General features: G+C 36.1%; 1 protein-coding gene across 1 annotated transcript in view; it reads right to left on the bottom strand.

Moving 5' to 3' along the window:
* Positions 1-20,991, bottom strand: part of LOC128863888 (neural-cadherin) — a gene marked incomplete at its 5' end in the record, with an annotated part of 141,659 nt that overhangs the window by 70,567 nt on the left and 50,101 nt on the right. The window contains one exon of the mRNA XM_054103292.1: positions 7,541-8,864. Within this exon, the coding sequence (XP_053959267.1) occupies positions 7,541-8,864 (1,324 nt within the window). The remainder of the gene's footprint in view (positions 1-7,540; positions 8,865-20,991) is intronic.

The following is a 20,991-nucleotide window of genomic DNA, read 5'->3' as shown; positions in this document are numbered from 1 at the left end:
TTTTAAAATATTCGGAATATTTTTGAAACTAAAATTTTTTAGTAAATTCTTTACAAAAGGTTAGGATGGTATAATAAAAACCGTATTAATCAAAGTTTGGATCTTTGTATTGTACAAAATTTACAAAAATTGAATTAATTGATTTAATAAAATTAGCAACAACATTTTTACGTTTGTAAATAGAATTTGTACAAAATTTCTGAGAATACAATTTTATTATCCATTAAAATCTAGTAAAGGGTGGCTAAGTTTCAAGGGCCGGTGTTGATTTTGAATTAAATACAATTTTTTTACAAAATTATTGTCATTTCTCTTTATAATAATAACAATAAATGGCGAAAATATTGGTATGGCTCAATTACGTATAAAATAAAATACCGCGGTCTCGGCGGCACACCTCCATCCGATGGTCCATATTTCGTTGACGCTGAGGCATAATTGAGGTTCTATGCCGTTAATGTCCCGAATTATCTCATCCTTTATCTCTTGACTTGCTGCTGACTTATCGACGTACACATTTTCTTTCAAATAACCAAAGAAAGAAGTCCAACGGTGTCAAATCACATGATCTTGGCGGCCAATTGACATCGCCGCGACGTCAGATTATTCGGCCATCAAATTTTTCGCGCAAAAGAGTCATTGTTTCGTTAGCTGTGTGACAAGTGGCACCGGCCTGTTGAAACCACATATCGTCCACATCCACATCTTGCAATTCGGCCCATTAAAAGTTCGTTATCATCTCACGATAGCGAACACTATTCACAGGAACTACCTATCCGGCCTCATTTTGGAATTGGGTGATTAATTTTGCGCCATTGTGTATTTTACTAAACTGGCACTGAAGGACTCATATACATAAAACTACAATTTTCCCTGGAATTAGGATATCAAAAAAGCAATTTTTTTTGTGTTACTACCCAAAAATTTGTTGTCTCGCAAAAAATGAGGAAACTACTTCATATTTTTTTGATGAAATATTTAGACGTGCCGTCAATGCTTTGAAAATTACTGAATGCAAGGCGCATTTATTGAAAGTTGTGGCACTAGACCAACAACAATGTTTTGTACATTTGATTGTCACGGAAAGGTGTTGGCGAAGTAATATAGAATACAAAAAAATTAATTCGCCTTGTTTTATTCTGTGCTGACACCTACATGGTCACAGCGAAAGAAAAAAAAACAAATCAGCTGATTTACTAACACCACCGTTCATATATTCGCCTTGACTGAATGTGAATGTAATCAACAATTTTGTATGGCAACATTGAGAAAAGCGTGGAAACCAAAGGGTGTATATAGAAATAGTAGTGATAAATAATTTGTGTTGTGCTAAATATGGGGAGACGTTTGTTACGACAATATTTCTTTCAATTTGATTACAGAAGTGCTTTCAATCGAGCATTCATACTGTTCCATTTCATTCATATGGCATTCCAGTTAACTACCAAGGATGTATTTTTCTTTGAAAGACACCAACAAGTGAGAGTGACCGCTTTGCGACATCAAATCGACTATTTGAGTTGAGAACTTAACCGAGAACAGCTACAGAAACGGGCTACTAGACGCCATTGCCAATTTGCAAAAACATTATTTCTTAGGTTCCCAAACATAAATTCAGTATTTAATCAGATATATAGGCACGATTTTTAGCAATATCTCGAACTTCAAAGTCACCTAGTGGGCTTAAATAACTCACCAGAAATTTGACGCTATCGCAAATGAGTACTTGAGGGTCAGAGTGCTTGCTCTGTAGTCATCAGGTACGTATTGGGGAAACCTGTACGAGTACATATTCAGAGCCCTCAGAATTCATGCGTCCGAAAAGATTTCTACTAAGTGATAAATATGAGTAAAATGATGTAGAACTCATGTGGGACACACATACGATCCAAATTATGAGCTGACACTTTGCGGAAATACCGAAACGTTACAACTTCACAATTCGAATTGGAAATTTGCTTATTGATTTTTGGTCTACATAGGCACATAAAGTGAGCGTTTAATGGATTCGCAGAGAATTTTTCTATGTGATAAAAGTTTTCATCGGTTTTAATATAATTTTACACAGCCTTACAGTCATTTCTAATACACCGAACCACTGGCTGTTGCTTCGATGGAGACTAAGAAATTTTGAAGGCCATTGGGTATCGAAAATGAATCTGAAAAGTGCCTAAAAAGAGTCGATTATGTGACCAATAAGAGTCCGAAATAAGCGGCACATGATGACAATTAGAGTTGCATATAACTCATATTGCAATGCAGGGATTTTAGCTCATATTTGTTACATATTTAGGCGGACCTTTGCAGGATGGTAATCACTTCTATTTTAGACTTTTCAACGAGCTCACTTTGAGTGCATTGGCTCCAAAATAGGACACTTTAATTACCCTTTTTTATGACTCCAAATGTTTGCTGGGTAAAAATATATCTGTGTGTATAGCATTTCGCTTAGCAATGGAGCCGTAAACGCACGTACTGCCATCCCAGGTACACCGCTGCATTGCCTGAAAAGCAACCTTTTGTGTTTTAATTACTTTTTAATCTAACAAATGCATTTAAAGTTGCAAAAATAAACACATCATGACGAGGCAAGGATAAATGTGAGGTGTGCTCCAACTACAAAAATGTTAACAAATTTACATATATGCACATATATGCAATTTGCTGTAGTTAGAGGAAATGCGAGTTCTGCTCGAGCCATACCCATACAATCACAATTACTTTACAATAGCAGCAACCAAACGGAAATCGTATAAGGCGTAAACTTTACAGCAACATGATGTGTGTTTTTGTTATTGTTTTTTTGTTGTTTTTATGATTTGTTCAAATTTATTTATTCATACTATTACATGCTTTCGCACATTGTCACAATCAATTTCTGATCTGTTTTTGATTCTGTTCCCAGATGTTTCTACTTTTGGATGCCTGCAAACCTATGGGCAAACCGGTTTTTCCAAAAAGTTTCACACAACTATGTCTAAATTGCTGCATTGTACTTTGTTTCTGTCACGAAAGAAAATGCATTGAGAGATGTCTATGCGCATATGTCTGTAAGTACGTATGCATGTATGAGTGCAATGAATTGTAAGTTAGGTAAATTTTCAATTTATTCCACAAGCGTAACTCAGCATTTACATTATTCATGCAAGATTTAATTGTGAATTTTTGTGCGTTACTATTTTGGTTTCACCGAAAGTTTGCACAGGTGGTCTAGTGGGATGTATACTTACAAGTATACTTATACATACACACAAAGTTGATACCATTCGACAACATGAATTTTCATACTGAAATGCCGATTTTCCTTTCTTATACTGTTCGAATTCCAAACCACGAAAATAAAAAAAAAAATACTTGAATAACAAAAACTGTAAGTTGCAAATACGTGCAAAGGAATTTCGATTCAAATGGAATAAATTCAGTAAACTGCTTACAATTTTCTGATATGTATGTAAACAGCCGGATGGGGTTTCCTTAGCCACATCTGTAGTTTAGGTTTTACACAACTATTTACTCTGTATGAGGAAAGCGTAAATATGTACATTGTAAGACTTCTTCGATTAGATTTTTTTGTTTTTTTTTACATACATATTTCTTCAAAATTTGATATATTATTATATTTCAGAAAATTTCTTAGATTTACTTTTTGAGGCGGATGAATTAAGAGGTGCAATTAGTAGAAGCTGAGCCACTGTATATATAGGGATATATTATATATATTTTTTTTAAATATTATTTTGGATTCAAAAATATTATTTTGGATTCAAAAATATTATTTTGAATTCAAAAGGATTAGAAAAACAATTTAAAAAAATTAGAGAACCAAAATTTTTTAAAACGCTAAATTTCTGTCTAGTACACGCACGGTGTTGATATGAAGAACGAGTTCCCAAAGTATGAAATGAAAGCTGTTATTCCTGTCGATTTAAGTACGAACCTTTATAATCAGTTAAGGTAAGCACATATCTTATATCTCCAGTAGTGAGACATAAACAAAGCTGATATAATTCGACAACATGAATTTACATACTGAATTTATTTTCTGCATTTCATTCGACATTTTTCCATTTCAGACTAATTCAATTTGAACCATACAAATACATAATCGAGCCACGCGTTAAAGTTATTCAGGCTTATTATGAAAACGGGCGTTCAAATCGAAATGCATATCGAAGAAAACCATCTTCAGTGATGAGACACATTTTCACCTCAGTGGATTCGTCAATAAGCAGAATTGCCGCGTTTGGGCGAATGATAATCCAAGAGTGTTTGCCGAAAAACCAATGCACCCACAAAGAGTGACTTTTTGGTGCGGTTTATGGCCCAGCGGCATCATTGGGTCGTATTTTTCCAAAATGAGGCCGGTCAGGCAGTTACTGTGAATAGTGTTCGCTATCGTGAGATGATAACGAACTTTTTATGACCCAAATTGGAAGATATGGATGTGAACGATATGTGGTTTCAACAGGACGGTGCCACTTGTCACACAACTAACGAAACAATGACTCTTTTGCGCGAAAAATTTGATGGCCGAATAATCTCACGTCGCGGCGATGCCAATTGGCCGCCAAGATCATGTGATTTGACACCGGTGGACTTCTTGCTTTGAGGTTATTTGAAAGAAAATGTGTACGCCGATAAGCCAGCAACAATTGAAGAGCTAAAGGATGAGATAATTCGACACATTAACGGCATAGAACCTCTATTATGCCTCAGCGTCATCGAAAATTTGGAGCATCGGATGGAGGTGTGCCGCCGAGGCCGCGGCGGCCATTTGGCCGATATTTTGTTTCATATGTAATTGAGCCATACTAATATTATCATAATAAAGAGAAACGACAATAATTTCCTCAAAAAATTGTATTTTATTTAAAATCAACACCGGCCCTTAAAACTAAACCACCCTTCAGTTGAAAAATTGTTTGAATCACAAAAGCACAAAAAGCGGAGAAGGCGCTCATCTTCCATGCACCATGAGTTTTAAGTTATGTTGAAACTCACTGCATGCATTCCATATATTTCCACCACTAACGAGTGTTACCAGTGGTTCCTTCGATTACCTCCAATGGATGTGGAGTTTTAGACTTTTTATTTAATCCTCTAGTCCAGCGTTCACAGAACTAACCCATCCAAGAGTTGATTACCCATGGGTATTCACTTTGCGTAATTGACCAATATTATCATAAGAAGGAGAAATAGCAATAATTTCTTTAAAAAAATTTATTTTATTCAAAATCAACACCGGCCCTTGAAACTTAACCACGTTTTACTGCTCGAATTTCAAAATACGAGTATAAATAATATCTTTATCTTTATATCTTTGAAGTATCTACTGAAAATATCCTAAAGAAATTTCACAAAAAAATTCTATCATGGAAAAATTTTTTTTTGGTTCGAAGATCGAACTATATAAAAGAGATAGTAGTAGTTCAGTATGGAATAGATTTTATGATTTGGTTGCCTAGGTCAATTGGTGTGTGCGCCCATACACCGATACAAAGCAAATGTCCAGAAAATGGCTTCCGAGCGAAAGATGTTCATACAGAATTAGCATGGGTAGGTATGTACTACTATATAAGAGTCCCACACTGATTCTGTAGGCACTATTAAAAATTTGTATGCAGATTTTTAAAACTTAATCTCTTCCACCTTCTGAGCTGCTTTTTGAAGAGAATACAAAACAAAAACTAATTTTACTTATAAAAAAAGAACTTGATTTTTGAAGATGCTTTCAAATCGATCCGGCTCAAGTAAACTTTAATATGTTCGCGAATTATTGTTATATCGTTGCAAAATTTGTCGAAACTTTAAATTTTACAATATATTACAATCTTCTAATTGATATGGAAAGACACTACCGGAGATTTTTTTTTTTGTATCTAGAGTGTTGCATACTAATGCACAAGTAATATATGGGGCGCTGAAAATTAAATGTGGCATTTGTGACATATTCGCGTTAAAATTGTTTCAGGTATTTTTTTACTATTGATGCCATAGGTTTGTAGGTTTACAAATCATTGACAATTTTTTTGCTCACAAACCAGACCGTACTCTATGTTCTTGAACACATTTTGCTATTAAAGTAAGAAAGTACAGTGAAAAAAAAATTTAGTTTATTAATTTTATATTTATATTTATAAATTAATTAAATGAAATAATAAAAAGAAGTAATTAAAGTTAAAACAATATTAAGTTCAGTTCACATAAAATTTATTAAATTAAATAAAAAAAAATGGTAATGTTAAAAAAAATTAAGTTAATTTTACATAAAAATGTTGAATAAAATATAAGAAAAAAATTATTAAAGTTAAAACAAAAATTAGGTTGATTTCACATAAAATTAATTAAACGGAATTATAAAAAAAATGAAAGTTGACTTCATATAAAATTAATTAAATGAAATTATCAAGAAATAATAGTTAAAGTTAAAACATAATTTAAGTTAATTTCGCAAAAAATTAATTAAACGAAATTATAAAAAAAAATAGTTAAAGTTAAAAAAAAAATTGAGTTAATTTCACATAAAAAAAAAAAAAAAATTAGGAGAAAAACAAAAATTTAAGTTATTTCACAAAAAAATAATTTAATTTAATTATACAAAAATAAGTAAAATAAAAAAAAACAAGTCACACCAAATCAATATGCGGTGGTAACTTTTTCATTATGTCACTCAATATACTTATAAAATCCACTCGAAAGGAATATTAACTGAAGGTTTCTTCAACAAAGTAACTAATTCTCAGAATGGTGTCATGGGACAACAAGCAACGTAATATCCTCACTTTTGAAACTTAAAAGTATTGGCAGAAAGTGCCATAAGTCTAACTGTTCGTAATGTATTTATGCCAAAAGTGTAAATATTAGCCTGAACTAAGCCTTGCGGCCGCCGTAGCCCAATGAGTTGGTGCGTGACTACCATTCGGAATTCACAGAGCGAACATAGGTTCGAATCTTGGTGAAAAACCAAACTGAAGAAAAAGTTTTTTCTAATAGCCGTCGTTCTCGGCACGCAGCGGCAAACCTCCGAGGGTATTTCTGCCATGAAAAAGCTCCTCGTAAAAAACCGTACGCACCTATCTGAGCGCTTATGAGTTTTTCGTCTTCCGTAACTCTCCGTAAAATAGTTTGCCTAAAATTTCCATAGAACATATTAACCCTCTAATTACCTTGTGATCGATTTTTCATCACAACTGTTTAGATAATGGGTCAAAAAAGCCCACTTAGGTAAGAGTTAGAGGGTGAAAATCTACTACAAAAATTTTTCACTGAATTTTACCGTAGAAGTCTGAAGGCAGACACTTTATTTAACATGATTTTATGCTAGATATTTTCGATAAATCAATTTCATTATCAGTAAAAATGTTAATGTTAATGTTAGTGTTAAAAGAGTAGTCTCCTGTTATAAAAAAGTCTACCATCTGGACTAGTAGTGTCTTCGGCAGAATTGGTCTCGAAGACATCTTCGTTTATAGTTATTAGTGCTTGCCCATATTGAAAAATAAAATCTAGTAATAAAATTTCATACGAAATATCCACTTACTTTGATCTTGCTCCACTTTAAAGGAAGCCCTTATGATATCATCGGCACTGGGGTCCAATCTAAATTGGAATGGTGGTCCATTACTCTTCGAGCGATCATCATCATCTGTGGCCAATATTTCCACCACCTTCCTGGGCGGTACGTGCTCTGGCAGTACAGGTCGGTAGTCTTTTAAGAATTTCGGCGCATTATCATTGATATCTTGCACAATCACCGTCAGCGTAGCCGTTGCCGTTTTAGGTGGTGAACCATCATCGATGGCCAATATTTTCACTTGATGGCGTGGCACTACTTCGCGATCCAGCGAGCGTTGTATTGTCACAGAGCCATTCTGATTGATTGCAAATTGTCGCTGTCTATCCGAGGAACGATCGATTGAGTACGACACTTTACTCTTGCCACCCTGATCGGGATCGGTGGCCTTGAATTTCTCCAACTCTGTGCCAACTTTGGTATCTTCAAATACGGACACCTCAACATTGGCGCGTTCAAAATGCGGTTTATTATCGTTAATGTCACGCAATTTAACCACAACCCATGAATAGGCCACATGGTATTTATCATTGTCATTGTCTTCACCTTTATCATTGACTTGTATGCGAAAACGAAAGCCATTACTTTGTAGCTGATCCTCATAATCCAGCGGTTGCACGATTTTCAGCGAACCAGTGCCATCATTATTGCGCACCATTGTGAACTTATCAGCACCATAACCACTATTATCGATGACTTTGTATTGGAACTTGTTCGTTTCGTCCTCATCGTGCACCGTCACCGTTAGTATAGGCATCTCGGGCAACGTTGTGCCATCCGTTTCATCCACCTCGGTGAACCACTCGTCTTTAGTGAATTGTGGCGGCATATCATTGATATCCTTTACACGTATCGAAGCCGTCCCCGTACCCTTTAGCCCCCCGCCATCCATCGCTACCACTTGTATGGAATAATCTGGTGTGCGTTCACGATCCAAACAACAAACTGCCGTTTTAATGACTCCCGTATCGGGTTCAATTTCAAATATCGGTGAACCAGTTTCCTCTTCAATTACATTTTTCTCAATTGAGTACACGAGTTTTGCATTAGATCCCTCATTGGGATCATCATAATCCACAGCTGTCATTGTCATCACCACCATGCCCGCGGTGCCATTTTCGGTGACATTGCCAAAGTAGACGCCTTGCGGAAAGATGGGCGCATTGTCGTTGATGTCCTTCAAGTTCACCTGCACATCAGCATAGCCCACAAGTCCCTCACCACCTTCATCTTGTGCGAACACTGTGAAACGCCATTGCGGACGACCATTCGGCTGATCTCGATCCAAAGGCTGTGTGAGGAGAGGAATGAAAGAGAGGAAGGTAAATTGATGAGTAGAAATGTGCTTACAAATATATAATACTAATATATAAACAAACGTACATAGATATGTGTAAAATATGTACTTAACGAGTTTTTGAGCTTTTCACACATTTCGTGAAAATGCATTATTTATGTAAGATTTGTGTGAGCCATAAATTTGTGTGGTGGGGAAAGTATAACAATAATGCGCATATTAATGTACTCGCAAATGTGCCATGTAACTATGGTATTCACACATATGTGTGTTCTGTGGTCCATGAATTCATGTATGTAAATATGCATTTCATGCGATATTTCATAGAATTCTGCATTTGACATTAAAATCATTACTACTCTCCACCTATTTTTTGCCAGCTACACACAGCTCAAAATTATTTGTCAAAACAGATGAGGGCTCAACCATAACACATATGTATGTATGTATGGTTCACTAATATACACACACATGAAAACATACGAACATGCTGGTGGATCTAATAATTCTTCCCAGGCAAACACACAAATATGGCGCTATGGAAAAAATTTAAAGCAGCGTAGAGCGTTTTGAGTACTTCGGACAATTTTTTTTTCAGCGTCAATCTGGTATTGGTAATCCCAGTAATGCACAAAATGATGGAAAGTGCATTTTGTCAAATTTAAAATCTACAAATATCAGTATTTTATTATTTATTCGCTTTTATTGAAGCAACTGCTGCTTGCTAATATATTTACCGCGCCTTAAAGTATGCTATTATTAATAGTAAATTGCTGTTCTTGCTTAACCCATCTTCGGCCGCTACAAGAATTCGACATAATTTTTCCATTTCCTTTTTAGTCAGTGCTTATAGGACCATAATCAAGAAAAATAAAAAAAAATAAAAATTCTGACCATCGGTGTTTTAGATATGGACTGGTCGAAAAATCGACCGCTGGCCAAAAACCGTCAAATATATTAAAAAAGAAATACAACATTTATGAAAAAAATTTAGCACACGAAGTCAATTTATTTCATTTTATTTCAAATACAAATTTTTTGTTGTTGTTTTATTGATAGAAAAGTCAGCTTACAAATTTTTATGATAATCATCAAAACATTTGGTATGTAAATGAATATTGCATTTTTTGCAAGTAAAAATAGTATGTTTCTTGCAAAATTTACACCGCCGAAATTTGTTTTAATGCTTCTCATGACGGCGTGTACCCTTTCATTGATCCAAGGAAGGTTCGATGGACCTTCATCTCCATGTTCGTTTTCATACTCGTCCTCGTCCTTGTCGTAATTCAATAATTCTGTTGTGACTTTGGAACGAAAATCAAATTGTGAGAGTGGTTTTATCTTTTCAATTTTTGCTATGACACAATGAAGTTTCCATGCATTGACCATTGCGTTACCAAGAGCATTTGTCCATATTGACAACCACCATTTTTTTCCTCTCATACATATTCTATAATTTGCCACCGCATTATCATGGAGATCCACACCACCCATGCCATGATTATACTATTGAATAACTTTTGGCTGCGGGATAGTGATAGTTTGTTTTTTCTTCCGGGAATATCTTTTAGTGCTAATAATTGGATTGACTGTGGAATTATTAGTTATAACATTGACTACAGCATTATTATTCCACCGAACAGTCAATATTTCTTGCTGATGATCAAGTAGTTGGTAAAATGTTCCTCATATTTCTTTTTTTAAATTTCTCAAAGGAGAATCGCCCATTCTATTTTCGCGTATAGTACCAGTTGCAAAAAATCGACGTTCGTTCAGAAGGCACATTAGATGGTATGAAGAGAAAAAATTATCAAAGAAAATGATGTGGCACTCAGGGTCAGATTCGTTGGCAACTAAGTCTAAGACTGTTTGTGCGCCTAGACCAATAGTTTTACCGTGAGAGGTTGCTGCTCCCCCGTACAATGAACTAGAAAATAAGTACACACTTTCACAGCACAAACACCATGTTTTAAACCCAAACCGGATTGGCTTTCCCTTGATAAACATTTTGCAGGAGTGGTGTCCAAAGTATGGAATCATCTGTTCGTCTATAGAGAGATTATGGCTAAAGACTACAAACTGCATAAACTTTTTGTTGAGAGCGTCAGTAATAGGACGAACCTTCGCAAAACGGTCTGTTGCGTTTAAATTCGTGTTGTCAGCGAGATGGAAAAACTGCCGAATTTTTTTAAACCGATTACGACTCATAGCCTGCTTCACAATTGGAACCCCCATGTCCGGTCGAACAGACCAGTAGTGGTCAATGTGTGGCAAAGTATGGTCCCCCATTAGGAACAATATTCCAATAAACCTACGTATTTCGATTGGCGTGATGTTAATTGGAGCATTGTGTTGGTGTGCATACTCATTTGTGAAAGTGGTAATATTTGTGATAATATTATTATCAAAAAACAATGTAAAGAGATCATAGGGGGATTTTGAGCCTACAAAATGGTGCAATTATATATAGGTACGTATACAAAAAGGATTGATTGCTTACCAATTTCAGAAAACATTTCTTCCAATTTCAGAAAACATTTCTTCCACAAAGATACTCACTTCCATCTCTTTCAATAAGAAAAACATATTGCTAGATTTTGTTCTATCCTACATGACAGTTCCTGGCCAGCGGTCGATTTCTCGACCACTAAAGTTTACGTCCATGAAACAGTAAAAATTATTGCAATATCGATATGTTACTTTTTTGATTATCTTAATTTCATCTTTTCTCTTCACAATAAATTAGTAACAATTACTTGTTTTTTTTTTGTTTTTCATGATTTTTCCATCTGCACAAAAAACACGTAAAAATAGTGATCATTTTATTCTTTTACAAAAATCTGCCCTGAACCTTTTTTTCTTAAAAAATTATGCTCTAGAAATTAACTAAATTCCAAATTTAAAACTTCTGAAAATTGATCAATAAATTTACATTTAGTTTATGAGATATTGGAGTCCGAAGTTGGTAGTCGAAAAATCGACCAACTGCCGAAAATGGGTTAACCATTCATTCGCCTAGTACCCATTTGCACCTCTAAACCGACTTATGGAATGGTGTACTAAAAGCATACAGAACCTGCATACCAGAATTGCAGAGGCCAGCGGGTAACGGGCTGTAACCATTTTCCATTTAAAGGTGGAGTAGAAGATTTTTTGATAAAGTCAGATTTAGAAGATTGAGGAGTTAACCTGGGAGAGGACTGATTACATCGGTAAATTTCAACAGGAATTTTGCCACGCTCTTTCCATCTAAGGAGGAATGGAATAAGGAATTCTCACTTAACAACTTCGACACTACAGTCTATACAGTTGGCAGTACAATGGATTGTGGTGTTGGAGCTGGTAAATATTCTCATGGACTTGGCAAGCTTGTAGGCTACTAATCACAGATTTCTCTCTTAACGACAATATCGCTATCCTTCGGCTATCCGAGCTGCAATCCAGACACTGGATTCGGCTACAATAACCTCTAAAGTGGTGGAGTAAGGGAGAAATAGCCTTACCACCTTGAGTGAAAACCATAAAGTATCCTTAATCTGGGTCCCGGAACACCAGAACATTGAAGGTAATGAAAAGGCAAATGAACTGGCAAGAGGGGGATCTGCCATGAATAACGTTCTTTCAGTACCGGTATTCGCACCATTAGGTACAGTCAAGAATGCAATTTCCCTAAATTACTTTCGAATGGCAGATTGTTGATGGAGAGACCAGACGAAATGCAAAATCAGCAGGACATTAGGGTCACCTGCAACTTCAAACAATCGTCGACATTGATAAACATGAAACGACGGGATGCGTAGAGACTAATGAAAGTCATAACTAGCTTTTGGTCTATCGGAGAGCAAGCCCCCCAAATGGGCATCTCTCAAAACTCATACTGTCATAGTTGTAAAGGGAACAATCTTCCATTTCTTCTGTGCATACCATGCCCCATGGAAGGACAGAATGTTAACCCTGGGCAAACCGCTGTTCGAGAGTCTCAAGCAACTGTCTGGCTTGGGCGTGAACAGCCTAATAAGGTTCCTAAACTGCACATACTGGATATAGTCTTGCTGTAAATAACTGTTAAACAAGTTGGTAACGAGGATGTGTCAACAAAATGGTGCGGAAGCGCTAGCTGGATTCTGGATGAATCACCACTCTTACCAACCAACCAACCAATAAATTTTAATCGCATGAAATTACACAGAATTGCTTTGGTGCTTCTTGCCATCTGCTATATTTACGGCAGGAAAATATTTAGATATTAACAACCCAGCCGTGTTGAAGACTAAGGGTTTCTTTTCATATAATTTGATGATAATTTGTAATTTGTGTAAACTAGCAACAGCTGGCAAATATTAAGCAAATAATATAGTAAATAATATACGTTTTGCACAAGAAAACCCACAAAATATCGAAAAATTTAAAGAGAATCTGTTTTTTGTTTGTTACAATGAGCTTTAATGAGTTGCTTCACAAATATAAAAAACGAAAAAAATTCCTCTACAAAATTGACTTCAAACAAAATATTAGCTAAAAACTGTTCCATCGCAATTATATTTAACCAATCAAATTTTCCGACAGGCGTAGATCAAACTGTCTCCCTCTGTCCGCTGCTATTTTGTTTCGGGCATTATATAGCATTCAACGGTAACTGGAGCTTATCTTTACCGATAGGAGCGAAAATTCTTCCATTCGACTTCTACGTTACACCGCTGGAGCAATAAATTAATTAGAAAAGTGTTTCATTAGTGCGCTTTCATGCATCAAATTCTCACCAGGCTTACGAAATGCATTGCTGACTTGGTATGTGTCTACAATAGCATGAACTCCTCTCTGAGTGCGGTAAATAAATGAGTAACTGTGGTGTAATCAACTCAAAGACTGCTATCTTCCTCTCTCCATCTTTCCCCTTCCCTATCACAAGACAAGGCGTAACAGAAATCCGTAAGAGAGAATACAAAAAGTTCCCGCTCTCAATGAGTTTACTGACGTAATAATTGAATATTTGCATTTTTTTTATTATTATTATTCATAGGTAAATTTCCTCTAAAACGCCGTTCTCTTTCTCGTTTATTAAATTTTTACGTCATAGCGAAAAATACTCACGCGGATATCGTTATCTTGTAATCTATCATTCAGACCTCCAAGCAACGATGTTCAGAATAAAAACGTTCCACCCATCTCGTACCGCCATCAGGCTCTCACACACACACTCGCGAAATTTATTCGTGGGTTGTTTGTGTAGTTTCCTCTTATTCTTGCATTTTCACATTTCTCTCACGCAACTGCATCAGTATAATGCCACGCCTTTCTGATGACTGCAATCTTGTAGACAAGAATGAGTCTACAGAACAGATGCACTCATCTCGGAGTCAACGAATAAACTCACAACTAGAGGGAATCAACGTAAGTACTGCTTTCTCTTTCCCTTTCTCTTTTGCACTCGAAAAAGCCAATTTTTTTTTTGGTTCAATTTCTTAATTTAATAGTTGAAATACCATTACATTTTTCCCCTGTTTCTCTCTCTCTCTCTCTCTCTCTCTCTCTCTTTCTCCTTTCCTTCTTAACCTCCATTCTCACTAAGCTAATCAAATTTCTTGAGTGTTGCTAAATTTTTTTTTGAAAGGTAATCAATTCAAACGCCATTCCCTTTCTCTCTCATCATTTCCAGCTCTATACCTTTCTCTATCTCTTTCTAACTCTATTTCTCTCACTTTCTATCTCCCTCATCCTTTATCTCTCTCCATCTCTCTCTTTCCTTATCTCTCTACCTTGGCGACCACTCTCAGAAAAGTTAATCAAACTCCATAGTAGATGTAAATTTCTCTTTCTCTCTCCTCTCCACCCCTTCCCCTTTCTCCTTAAGCTATTTTGGGTAACTTTTGCATCTTCGAAACTCTCTTTTTCTCAACTCTATACCTTTGCCTGTATATTCGAAATTTCTCTTCCTCTTTCCTCTCCACCTCTGCCTCTTTCTCCATAAGCTATTTTGGGTAATTCCTCTTTTCTTCAAATTTAAATCTTACCAAAAGTACAGTGTATTCTAACTGATACTATCCACTGTACTGGACTAACTTGTCAGCTTACTAGCCATGGCATGATGGAAAGTGCTTCTGAATGTAGTTCATTCAGTATCTAGATTTTGAGTTGTTTATAATCTGCTTGTTGGCATTGCTAAGATTTGCTAATAAATTTTCAACAAAATATCACTCTAATGTTAACCAACAGAAATGTATGTTGCTCACTTCCGACAAATAGATATGAACAAAGTATGGAAGTGTACGAGGAATTACATATTCGTTTTCATACATGACCACTTAGATACAGGGTGTGCCACCTCAATTCGGTTAGTGGAATAATTTAATTACATTGACAGCTCTGAACCGATCGGTGTCATGAATTACTCATAGCAAATGATATTTCAGTACAATTTCAACCATTTATAGACATACATACATCGGAATAATTCATCGAAATAATATTCTTTTTTCGAGAAATTTATCAGTCAGTTTATCGAGAAGAGGTCTACTACAGATCTTCAACAATATGGTAATGCCCTCTTTATTCCAATGAATATATTGAAGCTGCTAGGAAAAATCCAAGTATCTTATATCGCCGCCGTGTTCAGCAGGTATACCTCAGTAGAACCGCTCTAAGAAATATTCTGAAGCAAAGTCATCAGGTGTTCCGCCAATGCGAAGTGCAATTAACCCTAAGATTATTGACAATAGACAAGCCGCATAGCCTGATTTTTCAATAAAAAATCAAACTGTGATAGATGTATATGGATATTATCATATCTCGTTTACCGTAAATGTGTGAAAAGCTTATGGAAAACTGATGGTGCAAACTAGATGTTGTGATGCTCTGCACCGTAGGATAACATGGACCCTTTGCGACGGAAGTTCTCGAGACGTGTGTAACAAAAGCAAAGCAATATCTACTGGCCACCAAGGCCTCCGAATTAGACACCATCAGACTTTTTTACTTAATGAATAAAGTTTAAGCTAATCAGCTGAAGATCAAAGGCATAAGTGATGGAAAGCGCCAAAAAAAAAAAGAACTCGGCGTTCACTTAATCAATATTCTTCTTAGAAACTTGTTGAGAATATATAAATAGTAACAGCATTTTATATGGTTGCCACCAAGGTTGCGAGACCTAATTTGGACCATAATTTTATTCACCGCTGAGATGTCTTTACAATGTGACAGAGGAATAGATAAGAAGGTGAAATAATGAACGATTATTATTTGCAGCTGTGTTAACCGATACGCGATGCGTATGAAACTCTGATGATGATATTCAAACCTGCAATTTTGACAGGCATAGGAATACCCTGAGAGACAAGATGTAAAAATCTTAGTCTCACGAGAGCAGGATGGCTGAAAAAATGTGCTGTCCAATTTCAATTTCCAGATAGTTACCACGAAAGGAACTTCAAATAATGGCTGATTAACGGACAATGCTTGGATAGAATTCCGACAACAATCGGGAGCTGTGACTGGCTTTTTTAGCCCTAGAAGTCTTCTCGAACGAACTTCGATTCGCTGGAATAGAGGTAAATAGAGGCCAAGAGAACCTCAATCCTCTTCGCGCGTAAACCACCTCATAGGTAAAATAGTATATTTAAACCATGAATTCCCAGTGTCACGCACAGTTGACGAGTGTCTAAGTAACTTTTTTCAATACAAAGTAATTGTAGCCTATAAAATGCGTTGACATACCTTTTATGCCCCTTTCCTTACATCTATTTTTTTAATAGAAAAATATTTATTAAACTCACTTTCAACTCCCTACATCAAGGCGAATCTTTAATGGTGACATCAGTAAACCAGCTGATCTGTATTTTCTTTCGCCAGGTATATGCAGATGTCTGCTCAAAATTAAATAACGAAACGTATTATTTACATTTGTAATTTGACAATTGAAATTTGTTAATAAATTTAAATTTAAAAAACTTTTCATATACATATAAGAAAAGCGAACTTCTACTTTTCAGTTGGAGGTCGCCGCCTTAGAGGGTGTCAGAGAATATCTTTGCAGAGGTATTGCCAAATATCAATATTCTCTCTGATAGTCAGGAAGCTCTAAAATTGCTAGGTAGCTTCTTATTCCAATCAAGGCCTGGGAATGTTTAGTTCGATACACTAGCATCAAGGAAATGTATTACTCTGATGCGGGTGTACCGGCACACAAGGGGCATGAAGGTAGTGAAATTGCGGACACTTTAGCAAAAAAGGGTGCAAACACGCCCTTCATATGTTCTGAACCTTTCTGCGAGGTAACTAACAGTTTCAAAATTGCTTTTCTACGTGAGCGGGAGCAACGAGGCTTTATCGAGTTTTGAAGAGCTCTAACGGGCATACGGCAATCAAAAAGACACATTGATCCAGAACGTATAAAGGTAAAGGCAAACCTAAACCTCAGCGGAAAGTACATGTAACTGGACAATGAACTAGTAACAAATAGGTGAAATAGTTGAAGTGCCAGTACCTTCAAATAGCACTAAAGCGCCGTTTTGATAAATAATAATAATAACAGGACATTGTCAACATAATTACCACATGAAAAAAGTTTGTGTGATAGAAAATAATTCTGTAGACTCTGTAGAGAAGCACGAGGAACAACAGACCATGTTCTATAGCACTACCCAGCAGTGATACGAGGCAGACTAAATTACCTCCGTAGCGGCGTTATAGATCCAAACCTCGTGGCAGAAATTAAGCTTAACGCAATTTTCTTCTTCTTCTTCTTAACCGCTTATGCGATTTTGGGCGAGTTTAACAAAGCGCGCCAGTCGTTTATTTCTCATGCTAAACGGCGCCAGTTGGACCCACCAAGTGAAACCCTCCACCTGATCTTTCCAACGTAGAGAAGGCTAACCTCTTCCTCTGCTACCACCAGCTGGTACCGCATCGAATACTTGTAGAGCCGGAGCGTTTGTTTGTATTCGGACGACATGACCCAGCTAACGTAGTCGCTGGATCTTTATTCGCTGCGCTATGTCTATGTCGTCGTAAAGCTCATATAGCTCATCGTTCCATCGCCTGCGATAGTCGCCCTGGCCAACGTGCAAAGGTCCAAAAATCTTACGCAGAATTTTTCTCTCAAACACTCCGAGCGTCGCTTCAACGGATATTGCCATTGTCCACGCTTCTGCGCCACCGCAGTTTTACGATATATTATTAGCCTAGGCTACATGGCTGCACGATACATCTTTTTAGGTCGCAGTGCACAAAGAGCCATTTATAATAATATTAATAAGACATAAATAACAAGAAAGTGCGCAATTTGTTTTAAATAAATAATTCACTTCTTTCTTGTCATAGTGCCACGACCTTTAACGACCTTTCGCCTACAACTTCGTTCAACGAATTGGTACCTGAATTTTTTTTTTGCCACCATACGAAAATAATTCGTTTCGGTTAAGAAATGTAGAAGTTGTCAATAATTCGACACTGGTGTAATTATTGAACAAAAATGGCGAATACGTTGAAAATCATTGCCTTTTTTTATTGTTAAAAAAGAAAAAAACAGTCTTAACAGTGTTGGTAAAAATTCATATGCCATAAAAGACATTTGATACAATAATTTTTTTAATTTTCGTAAAAAAGCGAAATTTCTCTTCTATTTGTTTTACATTTTTACTATTTTGCAACAAAATTTAAAAAAAAATGTGTTAAATAAAGTAAATTTTTATTCCTTTACTTTTTGATATCAAACTAAGATATCTGCACATTAGGCCGGGTTTATTTGTTGGGAGGCAAAAAAATCGCCAATTGCTCTGTGAAAATCATATTCTAGGGATCAAAATAAGAAACTTTGCCGAAGGAACCATACCTCTAAATCGAATTCTGAGGTCCCCCAATTTGGGTCGAACTTTTTAATTTCTTTTCTCATGTAAAGGCCAAAAATGGTGATATTTTGAAATGATTGTATGGGGAGCCTCCCAGGGGAGTTCCAGGGGGTGTACCACTGGCATGGGTGGATCGGCCGTCCAAAGTTAGTGGGGGTCGGTCATACATTTGGACTCGATTGGAGCACTCTAAATGGGTCAAAGTGGGATTTTTCGTTCGACCCAAATTGGGGGACATCAGAATTCGTTTTAGAGGTATGGTTCCTTCGGCAAAGTTTCTTATTTTGATCCTTAGAATACGATTTTCACAGAAAAATGAGCGATTTTTAAATCGACCCGCCCTACTGCACATAGAACTTAATTTAAAAAAAATTTGCGTTTTTCGACTTACTTCCGCTTGAACCTGGAAGAGTTAATAAAAAACTGCCAAGTTTCTAAATCTATTGAGCATTTAACTGACCAGATGAATTTGTCGCACTCTGTATGCACTGTTACATTTATTATACATGCCCATAAGCTGGAGCTTTTGCGACCTGTAAAGCTCATTTGGAGAATAAGCAGACCAATGCTTTGATTTCGATATACATATGCACATACCTATATACACATCTACATATGCGAGTAAGTGCATAAGCAAGTAAATTAGTGGCACTGTGCTGTACGAGTAGTACCCAGTATGACAGTCAATGGCAGTTGATGAAAGAGGATATGCGCCGGTAAAACATAAAGGATTACCGCTTTGCTGACTGTTGCTGACGTGATAATTTACTTGACAAATCTCTGCTAACACATATGCACGTATTTATGGGTGTTCATATGTGTGCAGATACAAACATTTGCATTGCTCATATTACTCAAAAGCAATTTGAAATGTAGGTGGAAGAGAATTTTTTTTCTGTGATTGTGTTTTTTTTTTCTATTTTTTCTTGTTGTACCAATTTTTGCTTTATTTGTTGACTAACTGCAATGTCGGCAAAGGAACTGCCGTTTGATAAATTTCAGGCTCTTACTACAACAAGATTTCAAGCAGTGCCTCGTCTCATTGCCTTGGTAGCTGAATTTAATTTTATGCGAGTTTTAGTGTGGCACGCACACACATACAAACAGGCACATACAAACTTTGTGCTAACACACACATAAATAAGACACAGCGCAGAATGTCTGTGCAACGTTTGGAACGCATAAATTTGCCAACCGCAATCTACACGACTGAATTGACAACAGCGCTGCAGCTGTGGCAAGCGAGCACTGGGTTACGCCAAATACACTTATGCACATTGTAAGTATTATATAGCAGTTGGATATGTATACCGCGTATGTATGTACCTGGTATACATCACGCTGACTTGCCGACGGAGAAGGCGTTCATAAATAGAGGGTATGCGGACAGCAGCAGAGGCATGCCAGCTGCGGATTTTCGGGCTCAATTTATTAGATGCACGAAAATATTCCCTTTGGTATATTTAGTGCAAACTTAAGGACGTTCATAAATGTGGTATGCAGGTATTAATGTTGCAGTCCTGTTAATTTATGAAATTCTTGGCATACAGTTTAAACCGAAATATGATATGGGTTGTTGCATGCCGGTTGCGTCAGCCGATTAAATTTAATGAACATTTTTCACCGATGCCAACTGAATGGTGGCAGGCTGCACTTCCTTGCTGGTCTTGCTCTGTCTTATAGATAACAAGCGGTAAGTTGTGTTTTTTTACCAATATTTACGCTTTTCACCTGAGAAGAGAAGGCATACTTTTAATTATTCTTCTCCGTTTACAACGGTAATATATTACTGCAATTCACACGCAAATCTCGCGTATTGCGGCATATTCAATATTCATACATACGTGCGTACATACATACATATACCTATGTTCAAAATAACAGCAGCACGACGTTCTGGAAGGGTTTAGCTATTTATTTATTTTTGTTTAATTTTTCATAAAAATTTAGTTCATACGGTAACAAAAACAATATACCTATAATTATTCAAAGCTTAAAATTTTATAAAAAAATTAGAAAAAATAAAAAAAAAATCTCGAAAATTTCAAATCCTTTAATTAGGATTTCTAGCAGAATTCTGTGTAAAAACATATTTTATAAAACGAAAAGAATATAACTCAAAGTTTCAAATTTTATAAAAGAATCAAAAAAAAAAAAAATCATTAAAACTTCACACCTTCTAATCGGAGCTTCTAAAATATATTCCAGATATGCAGTTTTTAACCCACTGAATTTTGGTAAAATATTGTGTAAGTTTGAAGTAGCTCAAAAATCGTGTT

Source organism: Anastrepha ludens, chromosome 5, assembly GCF_028408465.1.
Source record: "Anastrepha ludens isolate Willacy chromosome 5, idAnaLude1.1, whole genome shotgun sequence".
NCBI classification, from domain to species: Eukaryota; Metazoa; Arthropoda; class Insecta; order Diptera; family Tephritidae; genus Anastrepha; species Anastrepha ludens.
Note: the sequence above shows the minus strand (reverse complement) of the source record. Positions and strands in the feature narration are given on the sequence as shown.